General features: G+C 32.2%; 1 protein-coding gene across 1 annotated transcript; it reads left to right on the top strand.

Annotated features, from left to right (window-relative positions):
- Window positions 1-69: 69 nt before the first annotated feature.
- Window positions 70-6,756, top strand: LOC119681860. Its single transcript, XM_038095154.1, has 3 exons — window positions 70-128; window positions 5,414-5,603; window positions 5,684-6,756. The coding sequence occupies exons 1-3, from the start codon at window positions 124-126 to the stop codon at window positions 6,626-6,628; spliced, it is 1,140 nt and encodes a 379-aa protein (XP_037951082.1). The 5' UTR covers window positions 70-123; the 3' UTR covers window positions 6,629-6,756.
- Window positions 6,757-13,282: the final 6,526 nt, after the last annotated feature.

Genomic DNA, 13,282 nt, shown 5'->3' with positions numbered 1-13,282 from the left:
TAAGTCAAATTTTTAATATATCTTTAAAAGTTATTAAAAAACGTATTTTATAATTATCTTCAGGATCACTTTATTGATCATTTCTGATCGTGTACTGATTTAACTCAAAAAACTTTAGTTACCATGAGGTAAGTCCTATTCTTTCTAATAATTATTATAATTTTGAAACGAAGTCCATATGATTGTGAAATTTTTAATAATTATATATGAATAACATACTAAAACAAGTTTTTTGTACTAAAATTTTAATAAACACAATAATATTTTACACTTTACTATATTTTACTGGCCACATTACCGTCAACTTGAGTAATAAATATCTGTCTTCAATGCAATCAATCTTCTAGAGTAGTGTATAATTGCCTGCCATTTCCCAAAATACATTTGAATATATCTGGTAAACATATTTTTTTAATTTGTATTATTTGTTTTATGTACAATGGCTTTATATTAATCTTATCAATAGGTTTACTCATTCATAACAATGTGCATATATGTACAACAATTCATATATAATTAAATCATATTGTTCTTCTGATATACCTATATCATAAATTTTTAAACCATTTTATGAGTAACTCGTTCAGGAAACCACATCGCAGATAGATTTTAATATTTCTATCATTGTCGGAGTTTACTGAAAATTTTGACTATAACTTTAATGTTATTTTTGAGTAAATACGATATTCAATTGACTGAATTATATTGCGTATTTTAACATAAGAAATAGGTGAGATAATCTATTAACAACTTTCTATTGCCAACTGAAAAATCCTAAACCGGCTGTAGCACTGTCTCCTTATTTAGATCTTTCGCTTGTCTTTCAACTCATTATTTTTATTATTGTTTCATTACCAAAGTGTTACGTTAGATTTTCGTATTTTAAATAGAAAGTTCGAATAGAATATTTAGATGTCAGTTTTTATTATTTTTAAGAGTAATATCGATGAGAACTGTATACAGCAACTTATCTAATACGACAGCGTTTGAATTCCATTCAATTCTTTATTTCTACCTATAGATAGAATATCATACAGTCCCGTCTAGTTCATAAAAAGCTTATTGTTTACAAAACTAAATTATATGGTATATATAAAAAAGCTGGTATATAATTCTAAAGTTCTTAAAGACGGCCGATGAAAAAAAATATTAATATATGATTAATTTGTATGATTTATACAAATTGTATTTGTATTTGTAGAATATTATCAATTGCACTTCTATACAATTATTTATATAATACTCATATCTGATCTAAAAAACCGTATATATTATAAATTAAGGTAAAATCAAGTTACTTCATAAATCAGCGAATCTCTCTCTTCCTAATGTTATTAAATCTGCATAATCTGAACCATATGAAATCAATTTCGGACATGTGTAAAAATACAATTCGAACAGAAATAAATCATTTCTTTTGAAATCAAAATCACATAAATAGATTTATACATTCCACTGGGTTCCTGTGACCGTAAATGTGCTGTGTGCAAACAAACAAACCGAACCGAACCGAACACCCCAATAAACAAATAAGCTAATTGAATGACCTTCAAACTCTTGAATCTTGAACTGCAATTTTTAGCTTTTAAATATGGTTCCGGGTTTCAATATTGTAGGAATGAATGTGTTTTGACAAGCTCCACGAGGGCACTTCCCATAGATTTTTTGCCACTGTTCAGGCGGCTTTTCTTTTATAATATTTCTCCTTTTTTTTGTACTGCTTTTCCGCATCACTTCCAAATTGTTTTTTTATGTGGGTACCAACAAAAATTGACTACAGATACAATTTTTTTTTTTTGCTCAGATACATTGCTTTTTCTTCTAATATTTGCTTATAGCTGGTGATGTTGCTGCTATTGTTATTGTTTGTGGTTGTTGTTGTTGTTGTTACCATTTTTGTTAGCTTTGCTGTGTTAAATTGGAAGAGCGTTGAATTGTAGCTCCAACTTCTGTTGGCCACATTCATAAAGTAAAAGCTTTATTATTTATTATTCCGTTGCCGTTGCTGACCAATTTTTGCCAACCAAACACATTTTTCTCTTTTCCACGTTTATATTTTTCAATCGAAAAGCAAAGAAAATTAAAAGAATTGGCTATGGTCGACCAACATACCGAATAGCCTTGGGGGTCCAATGGTTAAAATAGCTCCACTACACATAAATCATACGGTTAAGCATGTATCTCAAGCTTAACGTTGAGTGTTTGTGGTATCTGTGCACTGCACAGTTTTACTTAATGCCACTAATGTTGATGGTGATTGTGATTGTGACTGTTATGGTTCTGTTAGTACTGTTGTTGTTACTGTTCGTGTTGTTTTTGTTGTTGTTGTACATGTAACAATTTATGTTTTAGTAACTAACATTTATTTTATTTTTTTCATCTTCTATTAGCTCCTTATTGCTGCTGTTTGGTTATTTAAACTGATATCGCGCAATTGATATACCATATGCATAGCAAACGTAAAGTATCTCAATGAGTGGCATTATTTATAAATATCAAATCGATACAAGTAGATAGCATAGCAACATAGATACACACACTTGCATGTACCGCCACTCATACATGCAATTACATATCGACTTACGTATAAGCGCAAATAAAGCAGCTTATAAACATATACTCGTGCTAAGCTCAGCCAGTGGCTGTGGATGTGGCTGTAAATGTGGCTTTGGCTATAGCCATTGTTGCCATAACCACAGTGCATATGGCAACAGTGCCGCATTGGCATGCCATAAGATAAAAAATCACTTTGTGTTTGCTTATCCAAGGAATATGCAAGTGCAAATGTATCTGTGTATCTGTGTGAGAATGTAACCTTGTGTGTGGGTGTGTGTGTCTGTGTGTGAGTGCTCTGTTAAACTCCCAAAGTGCACATCATGATTTTATTAAATAGACTCTGATGTATTTATTGTCCAGCGACAACGTGACTTGTAAATTGATTTCATTTGATGAAGCAGTTGTGTTAAATTGTAACTCATGCTTAAGTTTATGTGATATTACATGTGCTGTAAGCCAATAGATGAAAAATTTTTTTCTACCAAAACTATGAAGAACATACTGTGCAAAAAAAAAAAGAGAACTCATCTCATGCGCCGCTTAAACTAACCAAACTGCCAAGCATCAAGCCGTACCACCAACTAAAGCCAACCAACCAATATACGAAATATCAACTTAATTTCAGTATTTTCTATCTTTTTCTTTTATTTTTTTGGTAAATTTTCTTTTTGTTTTTGTATTCGTAAGGATATGGCTAACAACCACAACAACAATAACATTGGCAGTTTTTGCGTATCACTGCGGAATATAAATTTTTTGCTTCATACAACAGCAAAGGATCAGTGGCCACAAATTGTTGTGGCGGAAGTGTGAGATTTTTGATGAACAAATGGTTTCATGCTTAGATACATTTTATCCCATTCTCTGGTAACTCTGCTCCAAATGCGCTTAAGATATAACGTATTGAATGATTATCTTATAGTTTTGTTATTCTATGTAAACAAACAAAAAGGTTACAAATTTTTATGTTAAGACCTTGAGCTTAATTTGTGGTAACAACGGTTAGAATTATTTATGGTAAACCAAGACAACCATACATGTATATACGTAGTGATGTAATGAAAGCATGAACTTCCTACAATGTTTTATTAAGAAACTCTTCTTCAATATTCGACATTGAAATCCAGTTATTGCGGGGAGTTGTGTTTTACGAGCAACTCTAGCCTGGTGCCTCGATTAATTAGTTCCTCTACTGATCACAACTCGACCGCTTCAACGAAACAATTAAGAAAAAGCGTTAGGAATTTGCCAACAGAATAGGAGTTGTATTACATCATGACAACGCCAGACCACATATTTCTTTAATGACTCGAAACAAATTGATAGTTTGGTTAGGAACTTTTATTGAATTTGCTATATAGCTCCTACCTAGCAGGGTGAACCTTCTTCAACATTTTATACAAAAACTCTTCTTCAATACTCAATATTAAAAGTTAAAAAAAAACTAAAATTATATGACTAGAGATTATAAATAAATACATCCCGCTATTAGACTATCGCTCACAATTTCTATAAGAAGATTAGTGAAACTAAAATGAAATCTTTACTTATGTTAAACAATCAATATCAGCTATTAAATAGTCAAGAGAAAGTTTTGGTGTCAAAATGCAATTTAAAGTGTTCATGAGACCATTCTAAGGAGACAGTCATTTCAAATTTTAATGATCCTAAAGGATTTCTACAAATACAAAAGCCAAACTATATTATATTCCTAATATAATATAGTTAAAAAATGTATTAAATATAATAATATCCAATGCAAACGATCATCATCAAAAGCTGGTGACGTTTCATGAATGACTTCAAAGCCTTATGTTGAGTGTTTGATGGAACGTAAAGGGAATTATTATTATAATTATTATTTTTACTATGACGTGCTCTAGCTTAATGCAATGGTTATTTTAGTGCTTTAATACTCACATTGCTTCGGAACAATTTACGGAATTTAGTAGGGAAATTTTGATGCATCCTTCGTATAGCCCGGAACTTGCAACATCTGACTGCTATTTGCAAAACGACTATACAAAACCTCTTTAATGGTAAAAAAAAGAAACCGGAAAAACGCTAAAAATCACTTGGTTAAGTTTTTTTAGCAATAAACTACAAAGTTCTACCTTGACAGAATTATGAAGTTACCAGAAAAATGGCATAAGGTCATATAGGTATAATAATGGTCAATATAACTTGATAAAAATTGATTTTCAATAAACAAAATTTGCTTTTCAAAATTATACCAAAAATAGCGAACATTTTTTATATCACCTATTATTTATATATTAAATTATATTAAATTATATACATATAAAACAAGTCAATTAGTAAAAAATTATGGGAATATTTTCGAAAACAATAAAAAAAGTCATATGCACAACCTAAGCAAACTTAATTATGATTATATTTGTTGACTGCCCAGTTTTTTTTTAAAAAAGGAATCGAAGAGCCATACTCGAAACAAAGGAACAAAGGCGATGAACCGACCTTTGTGTTGTGATTGCTAATGCGATAACGCAGTAAAATCCTTTCTTAGACAATCGCAATGACTGACTTGTATACTGCGATTACTGATACGATAACTTAGCGAATTTCTTCAAATTTTGAATATTTAAACAATACATTCTATTCTATGTAAATGTCCATTATTTCAACTTTGTATATTTAAACCTCCATCAAAGAGCGTATATATATATATCATAATCAAATAAAAGTTTGACTTTTTTTCTTTTTGATAACTTGAATTGTACTTCAATATTTTTAAATAAAAAACACTAATTTTTTCAATAAATTTAAAAAACTGAACAATATTATTGTAAATTCAAAGTTCCATATAATAAAAAAAAATTATTTTTATTTATATTAGACACTTCAAAGAAGCTCCAGAAATGACACTTAACAGTTTGGAAAATCTAAATGAAGGTGTTTATTACACCAAAAAATACAATAAATGGATGAACCAGCTATGCGAAAAGAAATTATCAATGGATGATATTGCTAAGGTTTTGGAATTTGAAAGAAGTCTACAACAAAATGCTTCAGAGAAGAATGTGCCAGTAAGCATATATATATATATATATATATACATATATATAAATCCCAAAAAAATGATTAATTATGTTTTTTTTATAAATAGCTTAATACAGAAGCAACAGATTTTTACGTCGATAGATTTATAGATATATTAGCAGAACGGAGGAATCAAATCAATATTGCTGAACACAGAAAAAGAAATATAATGATTCGTAGGCCCAGAAAACCAGGCTTTAAGAGAAAAGCCATAAAAAAAATTACTACAAACAACAACGCTAAAAATCCGAATCCTTTACCTGTAATTAAGCCGAAACGTCAAAAAGCAAAACGAAAATATAGAAAAAAGAAAAATGGTCCAAACAAAGCGATCATTCAAAATCCTATTATTCCAAAAGAAGAGGTTCGAGAGAAGAAACAAATAAAAAAAAAACCAAAGCAACCAAAAAAAAGAAAACCTATCCAACGAAAAAAACCAGCAAAACAGCGAAAGGCAATAAAGAAAATAATGCCTATGATTTATTGTCCTCTCTTACCAAAAGACAATAATCACTCCCTCACTGATCTTATTCATTATGTAAAATCAACACCAAAAGGAAAAAAACCGAATAAGAAAAATAAACGAAAGGTTGTTAATAAAATGCAGAAACAAAGACAACAAGAAAACAAAGTCAAAGCGATCGGTAATAAAAGAGGCAAAAAAGAACTAAATAATTTTTTCCAGGCAAAAAACAAACCTGCTAATCCGAAAGGTATTTATCAGAAAAAGAAACGAAATGCTAAGAAGAATAAACGAAACATTTATAAGAAGAAGAAAAATGGTTTCGATAGAAAAAAGATACAAAAAATTTTCACGAATCAGGACAAATGTTCCCTATCAACGCAACCTTCTATCATGAGTACCGAAAACGATTCTTTCAGTGATGTTAAAATGATGGACTGGCATATGGATTCCGAAGACTTTGACTACACTCCCTATCGAACACCACAAAATAAGAAGAAAAAATGTCGCCCAGCCAAAAAACGTGTCATGAAAAAAAAACAAAAGTAATTTTAACTTAACCCGGACTTGTCGAAACTCAAAAACTCAAATCGTTCATAACAGGACTTCTACAATCTTCATATTTAAATAATATGATCTATTCATACCAAAAACCAGTTTTAAAAATATAACCATATCAACAAAGTCTTTCACATAGATTATAACAATTCATCAAAAAAATGTAACAAATAAAATGTATTAATGAAAAAGTTTTAATAGTACTCCCCGTATATATCGAAATTTTAAGTAAAATAAAAAATTTTTTAATCAAATTAATGTATATGTACTTATTGCTTAAAATCTTATTCAATGAAATACCCAGGTTCAAAAAATTAAGTACATACTTAAAGAATGATTTTAGGTGGTTGTAAGTCTTTAGTTTATAATTACACGATAACACATGGGGCCTGTAGGCCTAAGTGGATGTCTTAGGATTGCTGGTATAACCTACCTATTATCTACCTATCTGAAGAATAATAACATGAGATATTGAAAAAGATATATAACTCTACATAAACATGAATTTATTTTTATTTTTTCTTTTCTTAATTAATAATTCTTCTTTTTTACTTCATTTTTTTGCTTTTTATCTTCGTTTTTCCTTATTTTTCTTCTAACTCTACCCCCTTGTTACGTGTATATAATATAAAGTTCATCGTTTTTCAATAAATGAATACTGTATTCAATATAGCAGCTTGCAGGGCCTGAGAGTATGAAGAATAACTGTTGTAGATTGTGAACACAAATCTTTTGGATGTTTCGCACCTTCCCAAAATATATTCATTCCAATAGTTCAAAGTGATTTTTTGGCGCGTAAGGTGATCACTCCGCAACTTCTTTTAATTGTTTTGTTTTTTAATCGGAAAAAAGCTAATTTTAAATTTCAATGTATGAACAATCGAGCTATGATTATAAATAAAACAAAATTATTAAAAACGGTGCCGATATTAAACGCTAAATTTCAGTTTTTTGTAATTTAAAAATTTCTTTCTAACAAAATTAATTTTTTACTTTTGCAAAATAAACAAAAACAAAAATTGAGTTTGCTCATAACAGCTGATAGAGACAGCATATGAAAGTTAACGAAAGTTTAAAATTGTAAATGTGGTGTTGCCACAGTATAAGTTTTAAGTGTTTTTAAAAAAATAAATTTTATTAATTATAAATATTAAATTTTTTTAAATAATCAAATGAACAAACTGCTAATATATTGAAAACTATTATATGAGCGAAAAAGTTATACGACGGCATTCTCAAATTAGTGAAAATGGTCTAAATGGCTATATAATGCTAAGTACAGAGGACGTTAAAATAAATGAACAATCCACAACCAAACCTTTACATAAAGAAATTACTGAAGGAAATATATCAAAAATAGCTAGTGAAATTGCCATAGCTAATAAAATAAAATTAATTAATAATCCAATGAGCTTCTCATCAAAAAACGCAAACAACACCAATTCCAGCCAAAAAAAATGTGGAAATACACTGGTGACGAAGAAAGCGACACTCAATCGGTAAGTAGCGTCAAAAGCACGCCAATAAACACTTCCATTTATACAAAAAGATTTGGTGAAACAACGCAACCAGAATGGCAACGGGTAAACTCGTCAAAAAGAAGTCGTTCAAGTCCCCAAGGAGTTCGACAAAGTTCAAATTTCAAACAAAAGAAGCTGGATACCTATTGGTTGTCAACTGAACCCAAAAAAAACTCTAACCGATATTCCGTGCTAGATGAAGACTCTCATTCATCAGAAAAGTCCATTGAGCAAAATGAAAAAATTACAATCTCGAAGCCTCCCCCAATATTTGTTGCAGGAGTCGGTAATATACAACCATTAAGGCAGCTTCTGAATGAAATAGCCCCTAATGAATACAACTTTAAAATACTTGCCAACAATGAGGTTAAAATACAGCCTAGTAGCCCAGAAAAATACTCTGCAATCACTAAGGCTCTTGAAGCCAAAAAAAACTGAGTTCCATACCTATAAACTCAAACAAGACAGAACTTTTAACGTTGTATTGAGAGGCATGCATCCTTCTATGCCAGTCGGTGAAATCGAAGAGGCGATAAATAGCTTAGGCTTTAAGGTGGCCAATATAAGTAATATACGTCAACGAACAACCAAAAATCCACTTCCGTTATTTTTTATTGGTTTGAAACCATCAGATACAAACAAGAATATTTTCAATTGTAACAGCCTAATGCATACAAAAATCACTTTTGAAGCTCCAAGAAAAAAACGCGAAATTCCCCAATGCTCTCGTTGTCAGCGTTATGGTCATACAAAGCATTACTGTAAACGAACGCCCCGTTGTGTAAAATGCCCTGGTAATCACTTGACATCAGAGTGTACTCGTAATGTAGTCGACAATGAAGTAAAATGTGTATTATGCAACGGAAATCACCCCGCTAATTACAAGGGCTGTGAAGTATACAGGCAGCTTCAACAAAAAGCGTTTCCACCGCTCCGAAGAAAAGAAACCACTAGTCCACCAACGCGCACAGAGTTCGTTCAAGCTGGTCGAACATACTCTAATGTCGTAAGCAACGGCCAAACCATCACTAGTGAACCACAAACAAGATCAGAAAACAACGATATGTCAGAGCTGAAAGTAATGCTTAAAACACTAATGCAACAAATGAGTACTATGCTAAATATTTTAACAGCGTTCGTCGCTAATACATCAAAATAATGAGTGCGTTTAAAATTGCTTTCTGGAATGCTAATGGGCTAGCTCAACATAGCAGCGAACTACAGACTTTCCTCACTGACAAAAATATTGATATTATGTTAATATCAGAAACCCACTTCAACCAAAGAAGCCATCTCAGATTTCCGAAGTATTCTATATACGATGCCAACCACCCATCTGGAAATGCTCGCGGAGGAGCTGCGATAATCGTGAAAAGCGATATTGATCACTCTGTGCACAACAAATACGAAAAACCATTTCTTCAGTCAATATCATTAACAGTTAAAAACAATAAAGGTCCAATATGTATAGCCTCTATCTATTGCCCACCAAACCAAAAAATTAAAAGTCATCAGTTTGAGGAATTTTTCCACACGCTTGGTCAAACATTTATAGCTGCTGGGGACTTCAATGCAAAGCATACTCACTGGGGCTCCAGACTAATCACACCTAGAGGCCGCGAATTGTTTAAGACTATGCAGGCCAACGATTTGCTTCACGCATCAACTGGTGAACCAACTTACTGGCCAACAGACCACAATAAAGTTCCAGACGTGATCGATTTTTGCATATTTAAAGGAATTTCAAGCTCACTATTATCAATTCATTCCAGTTTAGATCTTTCCTCAGACCACTCTCCCCTTATTATGGAGTTGAACTCTAAAATTTTTGTAAAGAACAAAGAGCCTCAATTATACAACAAAAGAACAGACTGGAATATTTTCAGAAGCATCATAAATGAAAATTTAACAACCAACATCCCACTCAAAACCGGTACCGATATCGAATCTGCGGTCGAGCAATTTAATACAACCGTACAGAATGCCGCGTGGAACTCAACCATGCATTTTAATGAATACAAAGAAGAACACATAGACAGAGGCATAAAGGAACAGCTACTTCAGAAACGTAAATTGCGACGAATTTGGCAAATAACAAAAAATCGTGAAGGCAAAAGACGTTTGAATGAAGCGATAAAAAAACTTAAAGAAACCCTAAGGGAGAACAAAAACAAAAACATTGAAACATACCTATCTGCATTGTCTCCCAGTGAAGCAACCGACTATTCATTATAGCGGGCCACTCGTAAGCTGAATGGATCAACGCCACACATTCCACCACTCAAAATGTATAATGGACAGTGGGCTAGATCCAGAATCGACAAGGCTCAAATTTTCGCAGAGCATCTTCAAGGTGTATTTCAACCATACCCGTGCATAAGTTATGAAGACGACACTGAAATTGAGTCTTTCCTGCAAACACCACATCAAATGGACTTCCCGGTTCCTAAAACCACAATACAAGAAATTAAATGGACAATTAAGACTAAAATTAAAACCAAAAAGGCTCCTGGGTACGATTTGATTACTGGCAAAGTGTTGAAAGAGCTTCCAAACATTGGTCTTGTTTTCATCAACCAACTTTTTAATGCTATTATATGTCAAGAATACTATCCAAGTCAATGGAAAGTAGCTCAAATTATCCTGATACCAAAACCAGGTAAACCTTTAGAGTTAGTTACATCTTATCGACCTATAAGCTTACTTCCGGTGCTCTCCAAAGTCTTCGAAAAAATACTCTTAAAGCGTCTTAACCAGATCACCCAAAGTCGCTTACTAATTCCTGCTCACCAATTCGGCTTTCGAAACCGCCACTCAACCATTGAACAGGTAAATCGTGTTTATCAATATGCAAGAGATGGACTGGAAAGAAAAGAATACTGCACTGCAGCATTTATCGATATAACGCAAGCATTTGACAAGGTATGGCACACCGGACTGTTCTACAAATTGAAATTACATCTACCACACAGCTTCTATTTGTTACTTAAGTCTTATATCAATAACCGATATTTCATGGTTAAAATAGAAGACTATAATACGAAAATCTTCCCGATAAAAGCTGGAGTTCCACAAGGGAGTGTACTAGGTCCAACCCTCTACACACTGTTCACAGCTGACTTACCACTTAACCCATCAACATATACCGCAACTTTTGCCGATGACACAGTGATCATGACTAAAAGCAAAAACCCAACAGTCGCTTCTAGTCAGTTGCAAACAAACCTAGATAGCATCCAAGTGTGGCTAAACAAATGGCGCATTAAAGCTAATGAATCCAAATCTGCACAAATCACATTCACTCTTCGCAATGGTTACTGTTCACCAGTCACACTAAATAATAACGTACTACCACAATCCGATCACGTGAAGTATCTAGGTGTTCATCTTGATCGGCGTCTCACCTGGAAACATCATATATTTACGAAACGCAAGCAACTGGGTTTAAAAATGCGCTCCATGCACTGGCTTCTTTGCCAAAATTCAAAACTATCACTGAACAATAAAGTACTTTTATATAAAGTTATTTTAAAACCAATATGGACCTACGGTGTCTCGATCTGGGGAACAGCTGCAAAATCTAATATAGCGATATTGCAAAGATTTGAATCAAAAATACTTCGTTTATGTGCGGCTGCTCCATGGTATATTCCAAATAGCACTTTACAGCGCGATCTCCACGTCCCATCAGTGTTTGAAACAATACAAACAGTCAGCAAAAACTATCGTATGTATAAGACTATCAAATCACCCGAACCCACTGGCACACGAGCTACTATCAGATATCAATCATCCACGTCGACTAAGAAGATTTTCTACGTCGGACTTGCCAAGTAGAACCCTAAACACGTGAATCGTAATTGTAAACTCACTGAAATTTAATATTTATATAGCCAACTATTTACTCACTATCATTAGTCATCATTATTATTAGTTGTAATTTAATCTTTAGCGGTGTTTACTACTGAGTGTCCCGCACATGTCTACAAATCACTTTTTCTATTTTTATGTTCATAAATAATACTGAATGTTCTTTTACAGATTGTATTTATATAATAATAATAATAAAAAAAAAATTCCAATAGTTAATTCTTCAAAAAGTTTAACCTAATGGTATAAGCCTGTGGACAAACCCTTCTAAATTATAAAAGAATATTTAAATTGTCACTATTTCTAACTTTCCATTTCATCAATCACAATATTTTAAAGAATGTTTTTGTGTTTCTAGAACTTCTTGATAATGTACTTCAATTTTTTAATTCTAGACATTATTTTTTTCGTTCTTCAATTCGTGTGAATTCTATTCAATAGCTTAAATATTCAGTTCAAAGACTATTAATTGATTTTTTTAAGTTACTTAATTCCATGAATTTCAATAAAGGTTATATCTGATCTTTGGTGAAATAACCCATGGTTTTGATGACGCTTTCACTAATCACAAATTTTGCCCTCACTTGGGCTTCTGATGAAGTCGATCAAAAGATAAACAGTCATCACCACGAACTTAGTTAATCAACTGAAATGTTAGATAAGTATACCTTCTGATCAAAAAGGAACGAGAGGCCTATTTTTGAATTCCCGAACTTATCCAATCGGTCAATTAGGTAAGCACGAAAATTTTTCGACTTCTTTGTATAGACGGCAAACAAAAACTAATCGTACGTTATGCGTTAAACTTTGACAGAATGTGTATAATAGTGTTGCCAACGTGAAAATAAAAAAAATTTCCGATTGGATAAGCGCGGGAATTCGAAAATTAAAATTTAAAGTTCTTTTTTGATCACAAGGTAAGTATGGCTAAAATATTAATAATTGAAATTCATATTATTCCACTTAAGTGCTAATATTCCACAATAAATTTTAGGCTCCCTTCTTGGATCTTAACTTAGGCAAATTTGTGATATGTGAATTTTCAAGTCAATAAACTCGAATAACAATTTCACTTGCTGTTACCTCATTCTGTCTATTTAAATAAGAACAACAGATACAACAGAAAGAACAGGAGCAATAACAATTGAAGTGACAAGAACGTAGGTTGTAGGTTGGCTTTACACCTTCAATTTTTTCTTGTTCCTATTTTTGTTGGATATGGCCATGTGCCATGCGTCATATGCCATGTACCATA

Source organism: Teleopsis dalmanni, chromosome 2, assembly GCF_002237135.1.
Source record: "Teleopsis dalmanni isolate 2A chromosome 2, ASM223713v2, whole genome shotgun sequence".
NCBI lineage: Eukaryota > Metazoa > Arthropoda > Insecta > Diptera > Diopsidae > Teleopsis > Teleopsis dalmanni.
The sequence above is the reverse complement of the archived record's forward strand: the minus strand, read 5'-3'. Positions and strand labels throughout refer to the sequence as shown.